Source organism: Zootoca vivipara, chromosome 7 (genome assembly GCF_963506605.1).
Source record: "Zootoca vivipara chromosome 7, rZooViv1.1, whole genome shotgun sequence".
NCBI lineage: Eukaryota > Metazoa > Chordata > Lepidosauria > Squamata > Lacertidae > Zootoca > Zootoca vivipara.
The window spans coordinates 54,808,154-54,832,086 of record NC_083282.1 but is presented as its reverse complement, the minus strand read 5'-3'; the positions used below and the strand labels follow the sequence as shown (position 1 = coordinate 54,832,086).

At 46.5% G+C, this 23,933-nt stretch overlaps 1 protein-coding gene across 2 annotated transcripts in view; it reads left to right on the top strand.

The window, feature by feature from the left end:
• Nucleotides 1-23,933, top strand: part of PIK3C2B (phosphatidylinositol-4-phosphate 3-kinase catalytic subunit type 2 beta) — a 97,792-nt gene that overhangs the window by 5,020 nt on the left and 68,839 nt on the right. Inside the window, exon 2 of one of the 2 annotated variants that reach the window (XM_035121407.2) lies at nt 19,273-20,295. In XM_035121407.2, the coding sequence (XP_034977298.2) occupies nt 19,372-20,295 (924 nt within the window). In that variant the 5' untranslated portion in view covers nt 19,273-19,371. Of the gene's footprint in view, nt 1-19,272; nt 20,296-20,323; nt 22,709-23,933 lie in introns of those variants that run through there. The other variant, XM_035121409.2, reaches the window with a different exon arrangement.

Sequence of the window (23,933 nt, the reverse complement as noted above, 5' to 3'; positions counted from 1 at the left end):
GGATTGCACAGAAGGTGGAACATATGTACTCAGCTGGGAAAAAATGCTTGTTCTTTCAGTGCGTAGAATTTTGTACAAAACCAGAATTTGGTAGTCATTGCCAAGCAGCTGGGTGCCTAATCTTGCACTCCTCTGCAAACCTGCCCCCTTTTCTGTCTTTGTCCCAGAGGTGCAGCTGCATGTGTCTGCGGCGTGTGCATTGATATGCACAGCTGGTCAGTTCTGCAGAACTGAAACTTCTGCATCGGAAACAAAAGGTTGTGCTGAATTTGACGGTTAGGCGTGGCTTCAGGAAGTGCCGCACCAGGTAGCATAGTTGCAGAGAGGTGGCTGTGCAGAGCAGCGAACCTTGCAGGGATATTTGCTTAGCTCAACACTACCGACATAGAACTTCCAGGCCTGGTGGCGATACTTGCCAGTTGCACAGAGCAAGCAGGTTTCAAAGCAAATGGAAACTGCACAATATGTGGGAAATTATGCAGTAGATGCTGGCAAGATGGGTACCTTTGTCAGGTATCTGTTCTGCTTTCTACAGGCATGTAAGACTGAAAGGGTGCAACGTGGGGGTGGGAGCGAGCCGTGTAGAGCCATGCTCGTCACTGAGCATGAGGCTTAGCCAGGCCTTGCTCCTCAAATACAGTATAACTTTACCCTGGCGGATGTGCAGGGGTCAGCAAACTTTTTCAGCAGGGGGCCGGTCCACTGTCCCTCAGACCTTGTGGGGGGCCGAACTATATTTTGAAAAAAAATATGAATGAATTCCTATGCCCCACAAATAACCCAGAGATGCATTTTAAATAAAAGGACACATTCTACTCATGTAAAAACATGCTGATTCCTGGACAGTCCGCGGGCCGAATTTAGAAGGTGATTGGGCTGCATCCGGCCTTAGTTTGGGGACCCCTGTGCTAAAACAACCTCGTCAGAATGACAGTCTGACCCCTCACTTTCCCTTTTTAATGGTTCAGTGTGCTCACTTTGAAGCCATTTCAAGGTAGAAATCAGGCATTCCGTGGTAATAATAATAATAATAATAATAATAATAATAATAATATAATAATAATAATTTACTACCCCGCAAATCCACTCTGGGCAGCTTCCAACAAAATATTAAAAATACATTAAAACATCAGTCATTAAAAACTTCCCTAAACATGGCTGCCTTCAGGTGTCTTCTAAACATCAGATAGTTGTTTATTTCTTTGACATCTGATGGGAGGGCGTTCCAGAGGGCGGGTGCCACTACCAAGAAGGCCCTCTGCCTGGTTCCCTGTAACTTCGCTTCTCACAGTGAGGGAACCGCCAAAGGCACTTGGAGCTGGACCTCAGTGTCTGGGCAGAATGATGGAGTTGGAGACGCTCCTTCGGGTATACTGGGCCAAGGCCGTTTAGGGCTTAAAGGTCAGCACCAACACTTTGAACTGTGCTCGGAGCCAATGTAGGTCTTTCAAGACCGGTGTTACGTGGTCTCGGTGGCTGCTGCCAGTCACCAGTCTAGCTGCCGCATTCTGGATTAGTTGCAGTTTCCGGGTCGCCTTCAAAGGTAGCCCCACGTAGAGTGCGTTGCAGTACGGTAGTCCAAGCGGGAGATAACTAGAGCATGCACAGCTCTGTTGAGACAGTCCGTGGGCAGGTAGGGACTCAGCCTGCGTACATGTAAACAGATGGCATAATATTTTGTTGGGAGCTGCCCCGAGTGGCTGGGGCAACTCAGTCAGATGGATGGCATATAAATAATAATAAAATTATGGAGTCAGACTGTAGGGCACTGCACCATAGTAAGAAAAGAAAACTATATATTTCACAAATATTTCACAACTATGACCAGTTCTGTTCAATTAAGGGAAAGAACACTGAAACACAGCACCAAGATGGGATTGAAATGACATTTCTCCTCCTTTTAGTAAATGGCACCTGTTCATCTGATAGGTTCATCTGATATACTGGGGGATGACGTGTTCAGAGAATTCAGGGAGGACTGTGTCATTATCTTGAGTGGGCTGCATAGGATCATCTGGTTATAAAGTGAAGAGGAAAGATCAGTGATATGAAACTCCATTCATGCTATTAAACATTACGTGCCAGTTTTGGCCTTTGTGGAGATAAAGGAGCACAGCAGTTCAGTTTAAGGATCAGCAAATCGGTGGCCATATGTGATGATGCCAATAGTTCATGAGATCCTTCCTCCTCTAACGATGGCAATGCTGGCGATTCGTTTATTTATTTATTGCATTTTCATCCCATTTTCATTTCCTCTAAGGAGTTCAAAGTGCCATACATGCTTCTCCCACTTCTCATTAGATCCCAACAGCAACCTTGTCAGGTTGGTTGGACTGAGAGGCCATGACTGGCCCAAGATCACACAGTGAGTTTCATCATGGCTGAATGGGAATTTGAACCCTGTTTTCCCAGCTCCTAGTCTGACACTCTAACCACTACGCCATGCTAGTTCTCAAGGAGGAAAAGAAGAAGAGCATATACCGTACAACACACAAGCTCTACTTCTTTGGTTTGCACGCCATATTCAGATACCCTGTGCATGCATATTCTTTTCTGGCAGCCTGTTCCTCAGCATAGCAGCAAATGCTGCCCCTGGAAAGAATTCCTCATAACACCTACACACCCTCTAACTGTTGTTCTGGTACAAGTGAAAACACACACATGTTTTACACAGTACCCAGAAAGGCAGCCATGGGGAGGCTTGCAGCAGCGAAAGGGCAAACAGTGCCAGTTTGTGCTGGAGACTTGCTGGTGCATTGTGGCAAGAGCAGATTTGGTGGGCAGCAGCCTGCATCAAATCCATGAAGGAGATGTATTGTTTTACACAAATCTTAGTAATGGAGTAGAAAGCAAAAAAGGTATGACCTAATTGTGGAGGGGGGGGGAACTATTTGGGGATTGGATGTGGCCCAGACTGGATGTAGCTGAACATCTTTGTCCAAACGGTAAAGTAATGATAGGTGCTGCCCAAAATTGCCTTACCAAAAACAGGGCAAAAGATGGCACAGAGTTGCACAGAATTTGCATGCACTAAGGCAGTGTTCTCCAAACTTGGGTCTCCAAGCTGCTTTTGCGCACTACAATTCCCATCAGCCCTGACAACTGGTCCTGCTAGCTAGGGATGATGGGAGTGGTAGTGCAAAAACAGCTGGAAACCCTGCACTGAGGAATGAGCATAGATGCATATTTATGCATGAAATAATTGCTATTATTTAAATATATCTTACCATAGTGAGGAGGAGGGTGACCCACAGGCCTGCTCAGGCAGCTGACTAGGTGCTCCCTGTGGATGAGCAACTGCTCTGCCTTCCTATGGTACTTTTTCTTTAAACTGGATGTGAGCTAGATATCCCATCAAACAGAGGCAGGCTTCGAGTGGAGGATTGTTCTTTTTAAAGTAGGACACGTGGCCACTCTGGGTGAGAGCTAATTGTCTCGATTAGCTTTATCCACGACTCACATATGGAAAACAGCAGGCAAGAGATCTTAAGTGGCTTTGTCCAAATCTATTGTGGAATAAGGGAACTCAAACTTGCAGCGGAGCTTGAACCCAGGACCTGTGGAGTTCAGCCTCTGTGCCACTACTGAGTCTCCTGTGCTGCCAGTAGACCAGAGAAGAACTTGTGAAAAGGCTTGACCCTTATAAACACCAGGAAGAACTTGCTGATGGTAAGAGCTGTTTGACAGTGGGACAGACTCCCAAGAGAGGTGGTGGACTCTCCTTCCTTGGAGGTTTTTAAGTGGAGGTTGGATGGCTATCTGTCATGTACGATCTAGTTCAGACTTCTGCATTTCAGGGGGTTGGACTAGATGACCCCTGGGCTATCTTCCAGTTCTACAGTTCTGTGATTCTAGGAGCTTTTTTGAGACACGGGTCTGCCTCTTTGGCCTGAGCAGCAGAGGGACATGTCCCAGATCTGTGTGGCCTCATTTGCATATTATGTAAATTGCTTGCTAATTATGCAAATCAAGCATCTTAATTGGGTACGTTCTACCAATTGCTTTGTGTTTGCTCCTGGCTTGAAACTTTCACAAAATTTTGGGGGGAAGAGATCGAGCCGCTTGCTCATGCCAGGAGAGAAGAGTGGTCTTTCTCATCTGTTCCGCCTGCCTTTCTTCTCTGAGTCTAAGAGTGCAGTAAAGGCAAATTCTTCTGAATGGGCTGCAGCTTAAAAGCTCTGTACATGCCAATGAGGACCAGAATAATGTGGTATTTCTGAGCAGGTACACCCGGAAGGGGTGTGAAGTAACCACCCCACTGGACTGTATGGCTGATGGAAACAAATGGCCTATGAGAAACAAGCCAAATTTATCAAGACAATTCAGCCGCCTCATTTCACTTCCTGGGTGAGAATGATCCTGACTTACTTGAGCTCTTGATATAGTTGGAATTACGTAATATCATGTGTCCAATTGATTTCAACTTACTCGGCCTAGATGTAGTGCTTTCCTGTTTTCTTGGAGCTGTGAGAGACTGGAATTTTGCCCTTGCAAGGTGAGGAGCTAGGTCTTGCCTCACCAGGGTGGTCTGGGGAACCATGTCAACCCTGGTCTGAAACCAGTGAGTTATTTCAGAATCGGGCCAAGCTGTAGGTCTCAGCTGGCAGGTGAACAAATTAACAAGAAAGCAGGGAAGGTCAGAGGTCAAAACTAGCCTACCTTGCAATTAATTCCAGGACTTTGGTAGGCACAGAGCATTTTGGGGGCAGGGTTCCTGTGCCTAGAGCTTGAGGAGGGGGTTGGTTCACAGATTGGTCAGCCAGGATTTTTGAGACGCTGCTTCTGACCTTGCTGTCTCACATCATCATCTGAATCGGAAGCCCGATGGTGGTTTTGCCAAGCTGATGTTCTTTCCTCTACAACAAGGGTGAGTTGTAGCAGTGGCGTAGTAATGGGGGGGGGGGTGCGCCGCCCCAGGCGGCAGGCTAGACGGAGGCCAGCAGGCTGGATGGGGCTGACCACCTCCGATGGCCGCTGCTGTGCGATGCGGCTGCCGCCATTAAGGAGAAGCCCCGATGCAAGCGAGACTGCCTCATGCATGCCTCCTGTGTGCGCATGCGTCATGCGTCAGGATGCATGCGTCATGACGCACGAGACATGTGCACGACGGACACCCCGCCCCCAGCCTTCAGGTTTGCCGCCCTGGGCAGCCAGGCGGCGCTGAGTCGTAGCCAGATCGCAAGCCCCTCGTTGGACCTCTGACCACTGCAAACATGGGCCAAGCCTGCCTGACTTTCTCATTGCTTAGCAAGTAGCTACCCTACAAGAGAAGGAATGACATGTACTGTCTCCCAGTCTTGTTTCTGGGCCCAGTTCAAGGTGTCCAGATTAACCCACAAAGCCCTTAGAGACTTGAGGCCAGTATTGCTGAAATATCAGTCGTCATCACCCCCCCCCCTTGTACCTTTCCACATATTGAGATCTTCTTCTTCAGGGGACCTCCTCTGAATGCCTCTCTGCCAACATGTGAAGTTAGGCAGGTGTTTATCAGAGGGTGGGTATTCTTGGTGGTAGCACAATTCAAAGTGTTGGTGCTGACCTTTAAAGTCCTAAATGGCCTCGGTCCAGTATACCTGAAGGAGCGTCTCCTCCCCCATCATTCTGCCCGGACACTGAGGTCCATCGCCGAGGGCCTTCTGGCAGTTCCCTCGCTTCGAGAAGCCAAGTTACAGGGAACTAGAGGAAAGCACATCAGCTTGGCAGAACCACCATCGGGCTTCCGATTCAAATACTTCTCGGTAGTGGCACCCACCCTGTGGAATGCCCTCCCACCCGAGGTCAAAGAGAACAATAATTACCAGACCTTTAGAAGGCATCTCAAGGCAACCCTGTTTAGGGAAGCTTTTAATGTTTGATGGATTCCTGTATTTTAATATTTTGTTGGAAGCCGCCCAGAGTGGCTTGGGGAACCCGGCCAGATGGGCGGGGTATAAATAATAAATTATTATTATTATTATTATTATTATTATTAGCTGTCAGGGTTGTTGTGACTACTCCTGAGTAACAACCTTCCACATGCTTGTCTTTATTAGTGCACATTATTTACAGTGTAGCGAGCTACTGGTTTCATGTCTCCTCATTCCGAATCAGAATCCGGCACTGCCCCCTTCCGTGATTTGGACCAACATAAAAGCCTCGGGACAGTGAATCTCCTCCCTTTTCTCCTCCTCCTCAATTCCGGTGTTGGGGGGGAAGGGTCTGCAGTCTGCCCTATTCCTGTCCACTCTTTCCGCCTCTCTCTCTTCCAAGAGGGGGCTCTTGGATGTTGACAGAGGTCTGGCACTCCCTCTCCGTTTCCTGACTCACCCCTTCAGACCCCTTGCTCTCATGACTGCTTGGAGACAGGCGGCTTCTGATGGGGGGGGGGTTATTATTTTATTTCTGACAATGCTAGTGAGTAGCCTTATAAATATGTAAGTGGAACTAAAATTGAATGGAGGGCTGAAGTTGAACAATGGTAGGAATCGAGAAAAAGCTCCATTAGGTTTAAAAAAAGGGTGGGGGGATGTAGGAATGAGAGGATTTCACAATTTTGTTGAAGTTAGAAACAGCCACGGAGTGCTGGTTTTGATTGGAACAGTGCTTACCCACCAACATTTTTCCAATGAAAATAGGGACATTAATAATTATAATTATAATTATAATAAATAATTTTTACCTTGCCCATCTGACTGAGTTGCCCCAGCTACTCTGGGTGGCTTCCAACATATATAAAAACATAATAAAACATTACAAATTAAAAATGTCCCTATACAGGGACATAATTCCTTCACCTGTGCCATTTCCCCCAAGGTAAATTGTGTTCTTAGCTCTACTTGGGGTTGGCGGGAAGGTACCTGTATCATACCTTATAAGGGACTCCTGCGTTCAGATGAGTGCTGAAAATGCATCACATTCTTTCCTTGGAACTTCTTAAGCAGAAGTTGGATGGTCATTTGTCACGGATACTTTAGTAGAGATTCCTGCATTGCAGAGGGTTGGCCTAGAATAGATGACCCTCGGAGTCTCTTCCGGCTCAACAGTTTTGTGATTCTATGATTCAAGCCAATTAGAAAAAACGAACAAACTACACAATAGCTCTTCTTCATTTGTAGTTACACATTACTGTATTCTTATAGTGAGTTCCCACCTTGGCTAGAATGCTGAAAGGTAAGAAGATGACATACCCTATGAGTCAGGAAAAAGTATGCAGCCTACACATTTCCCCTAGCATCTCTGTCACTGTTTTCTTCTACCTTTTTAAAATGAAAATTAAGAATTGGGGCCAACCAGTGTCCTTAATGAGTGGGGAACCCCTGGCCCACAGGCTTATTTAGGCACACGAGGTCTCCCCATTTGGCCCACAAAGCTGTTTCTGCCAAGCCACACCCACCTGCCCTACAGCTGACCTCTCACGATGTCGAGTGAGGATCTGGTAGCAGTGGGGCTTGCACAAAAGGGGCTTTGCAGCCCTTACAAACCATCTGATTGGTGGTGCCTGCAAAGCCTCTTGGAGGCTTTCAGCACAAGGCATTTTGCAGGGGCCTAAGTGGACCCTACAAGGCACGCTTAGAACCTGGGCAAAATCTGCCTATCAGCATGGTAACTCTCTTTAACTTGCTTCTCCTCCCCACCATTGCTTGCCTTTCTTCCCTGTCCCCCCCCCCCCCGACCTTCCTTTGCTCTTCCCAGCCTTTCTTCATCCCATGAACCAGCAGCAGCCACTGACACAGATCCTGAGTTCCCTGTAGAGGGGGCCAGAAGAATGTGTGGTGATCTGGGAAGTGAGGGAAGAGTTAATGGAAGAATTGCAATAGAAGCTGCAAAAGCTGGCACTTTTTACCTTCCAATTCCCGCTTCTCTCCATTATTGGAGGAAGCAAAATTTCAGCTGTCTCCCCTTTGCAGGCATAACCTTCATCTCTCCAGTTTGGATAGTCTTGGGTGTGCACTGTTTCGATGACCTTGGGAGCTTGATGCCCTACCAGACGGGTCAAACATTAGCAACTGCCTCTGCACATCACACCGGGAACTTCCGTGCACCCCTCCCTCTGCAGGGCGAGGAACCTCTGCTACATCCCCCCACCCCGTTCCCCCCCCACTCCCCAGCTCAGCTGCCAGCAAAGCCATCTTCACACACTTCAGTTTTTGCTGCCTAATTTGGGGTGGGGGTGGGGAGGGTGACGGGCTCTGCTCTGAATTCCCACGGACTTTAGCACAATCTTTCTGCTTGTCTTCCCTTGTCTGTCCCCAGAGCTGAGCAGGTGGTGCTCAGCTGCGGCAAACACAAGAGCACGGGCCTCAGGCTGTTCGCATTTGGGCTGGCGCGAGCCCTAAAGTGTGCAGACACACATGTCCCTCGTACCAGATGGGCTGCCCTCCCCGCCCCTCCAGCTCTCCTTTAATGTTCCGCCTCTTTGCGCGAGGTTTCCTGCAGTTGTCAGCAGAAAACTGGGAGGGCAAGGTTAGCTGGGATGCTTCCCTTTCTGATTTTGCTGCTCTTTCTGGGTGTGCTAGTCCTTTCTCTGCACCTGTCCACTACCTTCCTGTAATCCAAAGCAAAATATGTGATCAATGCAATACTTGTAACAGAGCAGATGGAGCTAGTAAGGTTTTTAATCAAGACCTGATGGAAAAGAGAAGGTGGCAAATCGACTGTTTTCTCTATTGCAGGACTAATGCTCTGTATAGCATGGGGTGAAGAGCCTTTTCATATGAGGGCTGCATTCCTTTCTGTGTAACCTGCCAAGGGCAGTATGGTGCAAACGTGGGCAGAGCAGCAAATGCAAATTTCCCCTTTGTACAACAGTTCAGTTTCTGTACACCCACCCATGTGGCAGATTTGAGAAGTTTCTAAGAGAGAATCTAGTACAGGGGTCAGCAATTTTTTAAAGCTGCGAGCCGGTCCACTGTCCCTCAGACCTTGTGGTGGTTTGGAGAACCAGCACCGGGGGGGGGGGGAGCTGGAAGAAGAGGCGAGGGGGGCAAGTAGTCCTCCTCCCTACCCCCAGCCCCAGCTCCAGCCGCTGCACTTACCTTCCCAGGGGTTGCTGCTGCTGCTTCTCGTAGGTAGGCAGAGCGAGCTCGTCCACTTCACTCTTTGGCCCACAGGAGCACCAGGGCGACAGCGGAGGAGGGAAGATGAGCGGTGCAAAAGGGCTGGCTCCGGAGACGGGCTGCTTAAAATGGCGCTCAGCCAGCTCAGCCCAGCCCCCTTCCTCCTCTAGGCAGGGCGGGGAGAAGCCAGGAGGAGGGAGGGAGGAGGTGTGGTGTGCTGCCGCGGTGTGTGTGTGTGGGGGGGGGGGAAATGGAATGTCGCAGGGGGAAAAAGGCGCAGCCCGAACAAACAGAATCCCCACGCTGATCACGGACAGTCTGCAGTCCGGATCCTGAAGGCAATTGGACCTAATCTGGCCCGCGGACCTTAGTTTGTCGACCCCTGATCTAGTACATCTGGAGGTGGCCTAAGAAACTTTTGAAATGGATGTGTAATCGAGAGGAAGGCGTGGCTTTTGATTTGGCAGTGTCTGCTGATTCAGGGGGCCTGGCTAAGAAAGAAATGGGATTGCATTTTGAGCAGTACTAAGATTGTGGGCATCTGCATAATGCCAGGCCACAAATCTAGAGGTTTTCCTAAACTTTGAAAAACCTGTTGGCCACCTGCATGGAGGATGGCACACTGATGCACTGTCATAGGAAGTGGCCTTATACAGAGTCAGACCATTGGTCCACTCAACTTGGTATTGTGCATCTTGCTGGCAGGAGCTGATGGGAATTGTTGAAAACAACTGGAGGGCAGCAGGTTGGCCAAAGCTAGTCTACTCGAACAGTTACAGAGTCTCAGGTTAGAAGTCTTTCCAGGCACCTACTACTGAATCCTTTAAACTGGCAATGCAGGGTTTGCACTTGCAAACAATCCATGTGCTGTACCACTGAGTTGCCATTGCTCCCTGAAAGTTTTCAGGGGATAATCTGTGGCCTCTGTCCATATAGGGATCTTGACATCTGCAGACTACTGTGCCCAAGCTCTAAAGGGATTGCTCCTATCTCATATCATTGACTGCCCACTGTACGGACACTGTGAAGCAGTACAGCAAATGGATTCCAACTTCCAGCTCTCGGCCATTGTCCCCCCCCCCCAAACTCTTTCTCGTTTCCTGTTTTCCCTGTTAGGTTGTTTCTGTAACTCACTTATTACAGAGGGCAAATCCAGGTCTGCAGCAACTCTGCCAAATCTGACTCCCGGACCAAGGTGTACAGGGCTTGCGTTGTTGCATTCACACTTTTAATTTTGGAGTTGGGCCCTTGTACACTTAAACTATATTGGGAGGCACTGTTGCTGCAACTGCCTGTGACACAGTATTGTAGAGTTGGAAGGGACCCTGAGGATCATCTAGTCCCATACGGAGATTGAACCTATAACCTTGGTGTTATCAGCACCATGCTCTAACTGACTGAGCTATCACATGCTCTGCTATGGAGAGGTATGTTTCAGCAATGAATTACCATGACTGTACAGTGGTACCTCGACTTACGAACGACTCAACAACCGAATTTTTCAACTTACAAGTGGGGCAAATGGCCGCACTCTTACAAATTTCTCGACATCCAAACGGAAACCGCAGCGGTTTTAGATAGGTTTTTTTCGACTTACAAATTTTTAGATGGGGTTGCTTCGACTTACAAATTTTTCCGTTTCCAATGCATTCCTATGGGAAATCACGTTTCCAATGGCGCTTACAAATTTTTCGACCTACGAAGGTGCCTTTGGAACGGATTCAATTCGTAAGTCGAGGCACCACTGTATGTATATTTCAACTATACAAAGTGTGATTGACAAATTGACAAACTCTACTCCAAGGTTTGTTTGTGTTTATTGTTCTTCTGCAGGAAAACCAATAAAACACATTTTAAAACAACAACAGCAGCAGCAACTTGGGAGAATTCCTAGAAATATTTCCTGCAAAAGATCTGCAGTCACAAGGGCAGCAGCTCTAATTTGTTTTGCTTTGGGAGGACGACCTTCAAAGTCTTGCCTGTTCCTTTGGAGCTCTGTTCAACAGGCTGTAAACAAAGATACTAGCCCAACCCACAAACTCTGCAAGTTGCTTGTAATATGCTTTCCCCCTCCCTCCATGAGAAGTGCTGTGTTGCATTTTGCACATTGACAGGTACCATAACGGGGAATGCAGTTAAGCATAAGTTGAAAGAACTTGAATAAGCTGTACTAATGCACAGACACGTACATACACATGCACAAATCCAAATTTCTTTGTGAACCTTTGGCACACTTCTTCCCAGCTTCAGCATCAAATAACTAGGTTTTTATTCTAAGCAATGAGGCTGCTTAGTTACTGAGAGAGTGCTAAGGCATCAGTATTACCTACTCAACTTGCCTCGTGCACTCTAGGTCAACAAACACTCTGAGATTTAAGATATGTTCCCGCCTGCCCAGTGATCAGTTGGAGCCCTGCTCAGACTTTCCTAACTAAATTTTCTGAGCCTTCTATAGATGTTTCCTGGCCATCTTCAATTTCACAACAACGTAGATTGGAAACATTTTTAGGCTGAAATTTGGATTCTCAGGAAACAAGTCTGCAGCATATTCTAGATATAATATCGAGTGGAATGCTTATACCTTTGAGATCACTCAAATGTCAGGCAGTTTTTAAAAGAAATAAAATACGAAAGACACTGGGAACCTTGTGCCCATTCTTTGGAGAATTGGGTCTTCTCAGAAAAGGGGCATCCCTTGCCTTTTCTGTGAAAGACAGATCTGTGAAATGCTGTGAAACAAGACAAGCCCAGTGCAATCCTTTAAAAGAAGCACATCACCAGTTCATTTCTTGGCACAAGGCAAGCAGGAATAGAAGATGTCAGGGGGATAATAATACTGTTAATTTGTAAGGATGGAAAAAGTGTTTGTCTTGGCTCTTCATTTTTAAGGATTGAATCTGCCTTCTTTATTAATAGTATCCCATGAGAATTTCCAGCTGGAATACCCAGCCGGATCCTTATCTAACTCACTTTAATTGGAAGGGAAATGAGTCGTATTAGCAAGGGAAGAGCAGAAAACAATGAGAGAAATCCTTAAAAAGAAAAGTCTTCTGGACTCTCATCTTATCTACCAACAAAGGCCTGTGGCTGGCTGTTCTCAGAGATTGTAGGTACTATTTTATATACCGTTTTATTTCCAGTCATTTCTAAGCTGTGTGCAATCATATCCAGATGGTGCAAGGTCAGAAAATACTTCTTTAGTTTCTGGGTCGTTTCGCACGATGCTTGTAGAAGCTACAACTCTTCCTATAGGGAGACCTACCACAGAGAACAGGAGTCAGTTGGCACCCAGGAGCAGCTGGCAACCTGCCACAGCTTTATCAAGCAGATAAGCACAGAGGTATAATGCAGGAAGAGTCATCAGATAAACCAGTAATAAGAGGCTGCTGCAATTGAAGGCTGAAGGGCAGCCAAAAAGCCACCACACTGGCCTTTCATGTGGTTTCTCATTCGCCTTTGATCCTCCTCGGTTGCCCACACACACACACAATGCTTACTCCCTTCCTCAGGACTCAAATCTCTTAAAGAGAGCAGATATTTCTCTTACCACACACTGTCAGATTGGGCTGCAGTTCTTGTCTTCCTTGTGCTTCTCGGGAGATGCCTGAATGAAATCCGTTCCTTTCCATCTGGTGCCTGTCCTGATTGGCAGTGGCCCTGTGAGGTCTCAGGCCTGAACTGGATGTGCCCAAGGACTGAACTTGGGACGATGTACATACAAACCATATGCTCTGCTACTTCAAAGGTGAAGTTTTGGTACCGATTTCCATGTGCAGAAATTTAGAATCATAGAATTGTAGAGCTGGAAGGAACCCCAAGGGTTGTCATCTAGTCATCTAGTACAACCGCCTGCACAGGCAGGAAAAAAGGCAATTCTTCAGATATTCCAGCTTCAAGCCATAAAGGGCTTTGAAGGTCAAATCCAGCACTAATAGTTGTTGTGGTTTGTTACTTTATTTATAGCCCATCCTGTAGTTCTCAGGGTGGCTTACAATGAGAGGTGGAGGCTCTGTAGCTTTGCTGATAACATGCCAAAAAGTGTGCTTTTTAGTGATATGGTAGCTCTATCTATGTTAGAAAATAACTGGGAATTATCCCTTTGGACATGCAGCTATATAGGCTTGGTTGAAGTGCCTCCCCTTATACTACAACTTCCTGCAGATGCATCTATGGCTGTTCCTGGTCCAGATGGTCCACCTTACTTGAGTCGGTGTTAATCTGCCTACTGAAAATTTGCATGGAGCAGGGACAGGGAACCCTCCTTATCACTGGCATAGATGACATTCCGAGATGAGCCGGGAAGATGAGCAGCTATTGTTGCTGGCATTTGTCTTTCTCAGGAGACATTGGAGGAGTGCGACTTTGGGAGTGAAGTCAAACTGTTGGAAGGTTGCAGCCTGGCTGTGTCTGTAGAGACATGTTTTGTTGCAGCTGGGGCAGATGAAGGTGTCCAGATGTAATGCTGCAGATATGCCATAGTGTTTCTTCTCTCTGTACTCCTCCCTGGTCACTGCTACGGATGCACAACCTGACTGTCTGGTCCCAGGCGTTGCAGTCACCCGCAAGGAGAAGATGCAGGGAGGTACCTATCTTCCATTTAGCATCTTCCATTTAGCATTTACTCTGTAAGCTTCCATTTATTAGAAGAAGAGTTGGAGTAGAAAAGGGTGAGTTAACGCATAGCAGACATGCTGTGTGTCATGGCCCTTCCTCACTAGTAGCCATTGGAGCACAAAGGGGACCTAATGCATAGAACACAATCAGGTTGTGCGGATGCCTGATGATCGTCTTCCAAAGCAACTACTTTGTTCCAAACTTAAAAATGGAAAGCGTAATGCTGGTGGTCAGCAAAAAGACTGTCTCAAGGCAAAAAATTTTTTAAAATGTAGTATAAACACCAACAGTTGGGAAACACTTTCCTGCAAGCGCTCCAGTTGGAGAACAGCCTTTACCAAAGGTGTTGTGGGCTTTGAAGACACTCGAACTCAGGACGCAAGGGAGAAACGTGCTAAGAGAAAGGCACGCTTGGCAAATCCGCACCGTGATCAACTCCTGCCCAGAAACCAATGTCTCCACTGTGGAAGGACGTGTGGATCCAAAATTGGCTTCCACAGTCACTTACGGACTCACTGTTAAAACCATGTTACTCACTGTTAAAACCATCTTACTCGGCTACGAGTGATTGCCAAAGAAGTAGAAGAGCCAATAAAACATTTGAGGGGGCTGGGACACACACACTCCCAAAGTTGACAAGCATTGCCATTCAAGTGGTGTGCATGCACCACGTCTTGTGATCGATTATGTAGGGTGGCACTTACCTGCCCCCCATATGTTATTCATGTTTGCACCCCTGCTAGGAACAAACAGAGCTGCCTTATACCAAGTCAGACCATTGGTCTGTCTATCTTACTGTTATCTTCCAACTGACTGCCAGCAGCTCTCCATGCTTTCGGATAATGAGGTTTCCCCAGCCTTACTTGGAGATTCCAGGGATTGAACCTGGGACCTTTTGCATGCAAAGGATGTGCCTTACCATTGGGCTACACCCCACACTCTGTTTCAGCATTCACATATGTTCAGAAGCAGGAAGTGCTGCGTCTTGCCTTCCTTTTGCAGATGGTGCTCACATGCACATCATGGCTCACGGGATTTCTTCTCTCAGTCCTACTGATTACTGCAGTGACTTAGATTAAGCCTCTTTCTGCTGTTCTAGTGACATCCAGTAGCTGTTAGGGGAAATGGCTGCAGCTTCATGGATGGATTTGAGCATGGGAAATAGCTGGTTCTAGGAGTTAAGGGCTGATTTGTGTACAGCCTTAAAGGGGGGGGGGGGTTAATACAAGCACAATAGCTTTCTGCGTTCAAAGTAAAACCCAGATGATGAGGACTGGGATAAGGATCTGTGTTCAAATCCCAGCTAAATCATGGAGCTTCTGGGGTCACTGTGCCTGACCCAGTTGCTTTCTTTCAGCTTAATGTAACACAGGGTTGTGATGAAAGAAATTACCTTATTTTATTTCTCTCTTCAGCCCAATATTGTCTCTGCTGATTTCCAAGTCTTATTAAAACTGGGAGACAGTGGTTTACTACAACCTAAGGTTGCAACCCATGGTTTGATTGCGGCTGCAAACTTCTAGGATTGTGGCATGAGCTTAAATGCTTGGACATAACTGGTAACTATGGCTTGACCTAGCAGATCCACAGGTGTTGGGTTAAAAATAATAATCCAGTCAAGGAATAGAATAGTGTTGTGAAGTGGTTGAAGTGGTGGATTGGGATCTGGGAGGTCCAGGTACAAATTCACATGCAGACATGAAGCTCACTTAATAATCTTGGGAAGTCAGTATCTCCTGGAACAGGGGCAACCTGCTGAATGTTGCTGGACTACAGCTCCCTGACCACTGGCCATGTTGGCTAGGGCTGATGGGAGTTCAAGAGCATTTGGAGGCCAACACATAGGCTACACCTATCTCAGACTGACTTACTTCACAGGATTGTTGCAAAGATTAAAATAGTAGGACCTAACCTTTGAATTTGTTCGTCAGCCTGACACCAGTTGTGCTGGTAGATGAGATTAAAGTTGCTTATGACCCATTGTACAGTGGTACCTCGAGTTACAAATGCCTCAGGTTACGAACCATCAATCAAAACCTTTATTGGCATTGTAAGGGGGGAGGGCTTATAGGGAACAGCCCCCCCTCATCAGGTCATCAGGTTGAGCTCTTCGCAGAGCAGCAAGTCCAGTAGCGGATCAGATTACAGGAACCAGGAAGTAGAGAGGGAGGGGAGAGGCTCTGACAGCATGCGAGAGCCTCAACACCGTGTAGAGAAGGAAGCAGCTGGGAAGGAAATGATGGGATTGGCCACTGGAGAGCAGTCAGAAGGACGGCCCTTCCCCCCGACGCCTGAATTGAGGCGCACGACACCCCGTAGGGCGAGAGGGAGGCGCTTTGGGGTTCCCAAGCTGTTATGTTGGGCACGAAACAGAAAGAAGCCATTGCAAGGTTCTAACTCGGACTAAGCAGACATGTTTTCCAGACTCTTTGCACTGTAAATAATATGCACAATAAAAACACCTTAAAGACAAGGAGGTGTGGAGTGTTGTTACTCAAGAGTAGCCGCAAGAACCCCTGACAGGCATCATTTACAAACATTTAAAATACTGTAAATAGTCCAGTACGATCACGTCACCAACCCATCAGTACAGTCACTTGCCAAAAGGGAGGGGAGGCCAGCAATCTATTTTACCTCTGTGGGTATCCTACAGGGGCAGGATCCTGTAATGTACTTCGGCGACAAAAGATCAAATTGAGGAACTCAGTTATAGTCCTGGTACGCTCCTGGTCTCTCCCCTGTAATAGGAAGTGTGTAACCTCTACCTCTGGTTTCCAGTTTGGAATACATAGTTGGTCCAAGTATTGCTGGCGGATATCAGCATACATTTTGCATTCAAGGACCATGTGAGCCAGAGTTTCAACCGGGTGGGCGTTACATGGGCAGATCCTGTCTCCTGCCGTCCCTGCGAACCTACCCCAGAGGTGGTTAGAGGGGTTAGCGTTGAACCTAGCCAGCGCAAAAGCCCTTCTTTCTTGCGGGTTGAACAGAAATTAGGTTACAAACGCTTCAGGTTACAAACTCCCGCTAACCTGGAAGAGTTACCTCGAGTTGAGAACGTTGCCCCAGGATGAGAACTGAAATTGTGTGCTGATGGTGCAGCGGTAGCAAGAGGCCCCATTGGTGAAAGCACGTCTCTAGTTAAAAACCGTTTCAGGTTAAGAACGGACCTCCGGAACGAATTAAGTTTGTAACTAGAGGTACCACTGTATTGCAAAACTGTTGGGCAGGCCCCCTTTTATAGGAATGCAGAGCCTCTGCAGTGCTGCTTGAACCTCCTGAGGCTGTTCTGCCCTTTGTGATCTTTCCCTGCACCCAAGGCAGAGATTATTCTTCCTCTGAGCAGCCTTATGTGGCCTAGCTGGAGCAGATCTCGGGACCTCTACTCCAGGAAGTGGAATTCCAGGGTAGGTGATCAGCTGACTGAGTGAGATCTGGCCGCCGTTGAGAACTCTGTGGTCGCTGTGGTTTGCGAGGTTTTGGGCTGGGGCCAATAAGACAAGTGGTGTGTTTATTGGTTTTTCTCCTCTTCTTTTTAAACTTGAGTCGTGAGAGGAAGAGAAGCGAAAGGACTATATTGTGCATATCTCAACAGCTCATTGTGTGATCAGCTCTTTTCAGGTAGCAGGCTGCTTTGACCTCTGATAAAGATTATGCATAATCCAGTCACTTGCATATTTACTTTGTCGTTTAGTCGTGTCCGACTCTTCGTGACCCCTTGGACCATAGCACGCCAGGCACTCCTGTCTTCCACTGCCTCCCGCAGTTTGGTCAGACTCATGTTGGTAGCTTCGAGAACACTGTCCAACCTTCTCGTCCTCTGTTGTACCCTTCTCCTTGTGCCCTCCCTCTTTCCCAACATCAGGGTCTTTTCCAAGGATTCTTCTCTTCTCATGAGGTGGCCAGACTATTAGAGCCTCAACTTCAGGATCTGTCCTTCCAGTGAGCACTCAGGGCTGATTTCCTTCAGAATGGATAGGTTTGATCTTCTTGCAGTCCACGGGACTCTCAAGAGTCTCCTCCAGCACCATAATTCAAAAGCATCAATTCTTTAGCGACCAGCCTTTTTTATGGTCCAGCTCTCACTTCCATACATCACTACTGGGAAAACCATAGCTTTGACTATACGGACCTTTGTCGGCAAGGTGACAAGCTTCAGTAGAGCTAGGTGAAATAGAAGGACAAAAGTGGGCACAGATTTGAATGAAATTTGCCTAAGGTCATTTATTTGTATGGATACAAATTCAGAAATAATTACTGTACTTTTAAAAATCTTGCCATGGTGAGGAGGACTGTGACCAGGTGGCCTCTGCCTTTGCTCAGTCTCTGCTCTCTAGGTGCTAACTGTTGATGGATAATATAAAGTCTTCTGCTATCACTTCTTTATCCTCCTTAAACCAGATTTGGATCTGTCTGAACTGTAGTGTCTTATGGGCTTTCACTGTCTGAGAATCTCGCAACAGCTATGGCCTAATTCAAGGAAGCATCAGGATAACAACTTCAGTTATCCTATTTACTGGTGCACAATACGTCAACACTCGGCAGGGCAGCGAGGACTTGCTAGACAGATGAGACTAAGGTTCCCACTGAACTATGGAGGGAACCACATCGAGAAAGGGGAGGGGAGTTTCTAGGACAAGCCACACTCGCTATGCAGATGGCCCTTCAAGTGTAGGATGTCTTCAAATAGAGGACTGCCCTGTGCCCCCCGTGAGGTAGGACACATGGCCTACCTCGCAGTAGGGTTTACTCCCAAGTAAGTATGTATAGGAGCACACCCTTAGCTTGTCTTTACTTTACAGCCTCCAAGTGTGTCAAGAATATAATAGAAAACTAATGGAGTGTAACAACAGGCATACTGCATACTCAGGAAGCCCTTTAAGACCAAATACTGGAGTTTTAGCTGATTTAAGCCCTGCAGATGGGGCACAGCATGCATCTCCTTTGCCATCTTCCCTTTCCCATTCTTCTGTCAATCTTTAACTTCTTCCCTTGCTTCCAAACAATGCTGCGTTGTTCAATTACGGAAGAGGTGCTATACTTTTTGCATAGCATCTGGCTCTAAAGGAGTCACATCATTGGTAGAATACGGTCTAAAGAAAACGAGGGCTTTCTTGACAATATGGGGAAATTGACCAGAAGGCTTCTGGGCTTCCTTATCCTCGATAGAAAACAACTATCTTATTTTGGTCTCATCACTAATCCCACAGGTGGCTTCAAGAAAGTCATGTGGATGCTCTGAAGTAAATTTCAAGGTAAACTTCAGTCAGGGCTTTATTTCAGCTGGAACTTTCTGGAACTCAGTTCCTGCACCTCTCAGGTGGGTGCCATTGTCATTATGAGAGAACGAGGGGGCATGCATTGCATGGTGAGTTCTGGCATCTATTTCTCTAGAAAAATAGTTAATTTAGTTACTCTTGTTGAGTGTGCACCTCCTATACTTTTCATCAGAAACTGGCAGAAGACATGTCCTCCTGAGGGGCAGATAAGCACTAAGAGACCCAGCTTCACTTGAGGACTTCCGTCCCCCCAAAAGTGCATGCCAACCAAAACTCTCAGTAAAGCTGATAATTTTCATGAGAACTGGCCTGTTTACACTTACTTTTGGTTTGTTCACTTGTAGGTGACTGGTGGCACAGCATGACTTTCTTCCTAAGCCCTGAACTGAGCACCCAATAGTCACTGGATTCAGTGGCTTCCCCCCTGCCCCCCCTTACAAGAGATGTCTGGAAGTAGAGGCAATGGAGAGCACTGGAAGTCCTTGGAGTCCGTGGGGATCAGCCACAAGGAGCTGGCTCTTGCAGAAGCCCTGCAGATGGAGTATGATGCTTTGTCCCGCCTGAGGCAGGACAAGGAGGAGAGCCAGGCGAAGCAGAATACTGACCAGCCTCTCATTTCCTGGGATGATCCAATTCTGGATTACAACAAGCCTGCTGTAAGGAACGACTGCCACAATATCAAGGTCATGAGAGGCCTGTCTGGCTCAGACTCTACCCTGAACTACAATGCTCTCTCTAGCCAGGAGGTTTCAAGAGCTTTTGGGACCAACAACTCTACCTCATCCAGTCTGCTGCCTGAGCCAGAGAGCCAGCCTTGGTTGAAGGGACCTCTCTCCAGCGACTACTTGTACATCTTTAACAGCACGGGGGGTGACTTCCTCACTGACCCCCCCAATAGCACACCCCACCAGAACAGTAGTAGTGGCAGCTCCCCTAAGAAGCTTTCTCCTCCCCCGTTGCCCCCTCGCATTGCCATCTGGAATGCCTCTGAAGTGAACCAAGCTTCCTTGAAAGGCTCCCAACCCAATGATATCAACATGTTCTCCTCAACTCACGAGAGGGCTGATGGGAAACTGCTGGGCCGTAGAATCTCGGAAGAGGACCCGTACAGTACAGTGGACTACGATGGCATCAACGACGCCATCACCCGGCTCAACCTCAAGTCCACTTACGACACCGACCTTCTGAGGGAAGCCCCGTGGAGCTGGAAGGAAGGCAGAAGCATTTTTGAGAAAGAAAGCAGCGGGAAGCCAGTTGCCCGCAGCAAGACTATGCCTCCTCAGGTACCTCCCAGGACCTACATCTCCAGGTCTGGTGGAAGGAAGAATTCTGGACCCAACAAGAACCGGAGGATATCAGCAGATCCGGTAAGGCAATTTTTATGTAAGCGGAATGATGTATGGCTACATACAACAAGTCCTTCTGCTGTGGTGTGGCAGAGGGATGCACATAATGTTCCCTGCCTCTATGTTTTCAGATGCAGTGTGTATCATTACAGGAGTCAAATTATTTGGTACCTTTCCTAGCATTCACCAAAACCAAACTCTTAGTCCTTAGTAGAAGTTTTTTATTCCTCCAGAGATTATTTGTAGCTACATCTCAGAAAATGTGGCATCTCAATGGATATAACTGTTTTCTATGCTAAGTTAAGCCATCAGAAAGTGGTTAGGGAATGCCTGCCATAAGGCTACCTACTCTGTCCCCGTCCCCCCCCCCCCCGCTTTTCCCCACACATATTATGATACAATTGTTCAAGGATCTCGTGGAAGCTTTTATATGTGCAGCTATAGGTGCAAAGGCCACCACCCAAGGATGCTTGTGTTCTTCAGTGTGGACATTTGGGTAGAGGGTCAACTGAAATGGTGTTTAAGCCCAACTAAGTACAACCAAGCATTATAAAAGGAATTGAAAAGGAACAGAGACAAAGTTTGCGTGTTTTGAGTGATGGTTTGTGAACCTATCATGGTTTTGATCAGCTTTTGATTTCTAGGCATTTGAATTTGACAGCATTTGAAATGTACGAATTAAATGCAAGGCTCTTTAATATTGCTGTAAGATGCTTATAATGTTTCTGTCCACCAATAGCAGCTCTTTTCTGTGGGGGGGGGCAAAGGGTTAATTGCTGCTCCCTGTGTGCTACGCTTCCGATTCTGATCACCCCCAACTGCTTCCTTTCTTAAAAGAGCAACAACCTCAAGCCCTCCCCAACATACTGAATAGATTTAACATAGTTTGGTTGCTTAGATTTCAAGTCCCCATGGAGCTGTATCCTGTGTGGCTCATAGGCATGCCTTTTCACAGTAATCCAACCCTACCAGTCTGCATGCTCCTGGTTCTCTACCCATAGTACCTGCTTAACATATGGAAACAACATATCACTTCTCCATTTCCCCAGGTTATGAAGACAGGACCTTGGAGGACAGCTATTGCTTCATCAGTGAGGCAGCTCAGACTGGGAGCTTACATAGGAGCTGGTGGCTCCCCCCCCTTCCTGGCTCTCAGCCAGGCCCCGATTCAAGCAGTTGTTTCCATATGCTTCTTGGTCCTTCTGAGTAGCCTTAAGTATAGCTTAGTTGGACACTTCAGCAGCAGCTGGTACTGAAGGTCCTGCTTTTCTAAGTCATTTCTTCTGTTTATAGGAAGTAGGGTTGCTCTGGGAGGCAGAAGGAAACCTTGTCAGCCTGTGAGTTTTGTTTTTTCTCCAGTTCTCATTTTTCCAATCTTAAGTTCAGTTTGCACCAGTTTGCATTTTTTTAAAGTCCTCATGAAAATATGCGGTTGTGCTAGTAGGCTCTTGACCTAACATGCAAACTTTTGCAAGCAATTTTCCCTAATATAATTCATTTTACGCTGTTTTCAGTAATATGTGTGCTTTTATGCATGCATCCTCTAATATACACTGACTTTTCAGGATCCCTGGCAGCATGGAGATCTGCTGAAGGGTCCTGCTCCCCTTTCTGCTCCTCTAGGAAGACCATTTGTTGCATTCATCACCCAGTCCCACAACATTAGGTCTCTTCTCTGTGCGGGACCCACTTTCCGTTTGACCATTTTGCACGAAAATGCTGAACTGAAAGGCAGAGCTCTTGTGGAAGTGCACAGAAACAGCTGCCTAGGATGCTTCTGGAATAACAGATTCTGAACTTCTTTCCTGTTCCTCATCCTGACTTAAATGTCACCATGGGAATTCATTGTCCCACTTGTATGTTGCCTCTACTGAAGCTTGCTGGCACACATCGGCCGCCTTGAAAGGGCTGTGTACATCTGTTGTGCTATTTATATGATCCACACAACAGCAGTCAACGGGAATGACAGTGTCCAGTAAAAACTTTTTTCCAAAAGACGTGAGTTCATCCTGGCTGTTATAGGTCCTGTTTCCCAGAAGCTACAGCTTCTGAAATGTCCCATGATCCTCGGGCCAATTGTTTCCTGTCAGTAAACAAGGATTGGATAGAGTATTTGCATCTTCGCTTACCTTCCCAATCCTTTTTTTAAGGATCCTAAGAAGAATCGCATAGCAATTATTTTATAGAAGAAATCCTTTGCTGTAAAAGATTCTTGGAAACAGGGGGTATCCATGGGGATATCCTTTCCTCGCTGCTGCTGGGATTGTGAATGGGTCAATGGTGTATTTTTAGACATAAGAGTAGATGACAAATACCTCTGGCATCTGAAGGATATAAATACAAGCAAGCTCTGCATCGTCACTAAACTTCACGGGACCAACTCTCCCCGTACGCTCAGTGAAAAATGTTGTCAGAAGCTGCTGGCAGAGGTTATGTAAGTCGTTCTCTGCTTTTGCTGTGCAAGAAACTAATTATAAAGGAGCATTAAAATTGTCTTTAGTGTCTGTTGTGTTCTGTCCCTTTCTCCTTTTTTTTCTCCCTCTCTCCCCGTTCCTCTAACTATTTGGTGGGTTAATTGCTCTGACAGTGGGACCTTTGTTTGCTTTGAAGGAGTGAATTGAGGCTCTGAGACCATGCTTGCACTCTGGCCTGGCATTCACAGTGTTTCTGTCCTTGCTCCTTATCCTACTGTAACATTTGGGAAGGAGGCACTGGAAACAAAAAAGAAATGTTTTTGCGAATTCTCCCTCTTTCTTTTCTAAAAATAAAAACTTAACAACAACTAGCTAGCCTGTGTGATGACAATGATGGTTTTTATTATTTTATTATTTTAAATGGCATCTGCTTCTGCCATGGCTGGTGCATAACAATACCAACACCATCCCAGCAGAGCTACAGATCTTTGAGAGAGATTGCATAAGAAATAACCCAAATGCATATGCAGGGGGTATGAATCTATGTGCATTCAGTCTTCCACTAGTTTCTTTCCAGAGCAGAAACTTTAGCAAAGTTTCGTTTTTGAGGAGGATCCTTTGTATAAAAACTGAGTCTTTACAAACCAATACATTCCTATTTTTCTTGGAAAAACCACTGAGGACACTGTTCTACAAAGACTTTCCTTTCTATGGGGTCGTTGATTAAATTCTGGCCAGTTTTCTTTTAGGCTGTGGAATACTATTTAGTTCATCTTTGCCATATGATAACTGTTTAACGTTGTTTACATTGTGTTTGTACATCTCTTTGGAAATGTTTTTAGAAAAGTGATTTAGAAATATTTGAAATAAATCCTATAAATATAAATGTGGTGAAGATCAGGCTGTGGACCAGTGATAGGCTGCTGGATGTGTACCTACAGCTACCCTCAGAACTGCTAGGTTACAAATCTGCTTTATGGTATGTTCAAGCACTGAACTTAGAAGATCATTTCAGTTCATGTGGCATTCAAGATTTTTCTTCATTTCTTTTTTTTAAAAGACGGGCAACAAACCCAAAGCTATTTGCAGCAGTTATGAGTTCTGCATTGGTTCAAAGGAGTGCAGTTGTTGTCTTCATATCAATAACTGATATTAATCATTAAATCAATAGCTGAAAGCCAAAGCAAGAACCTCCTCAATACAGTGAGCTGGTTAGATCTGCAGCATAAGCTCAATGTACAACTT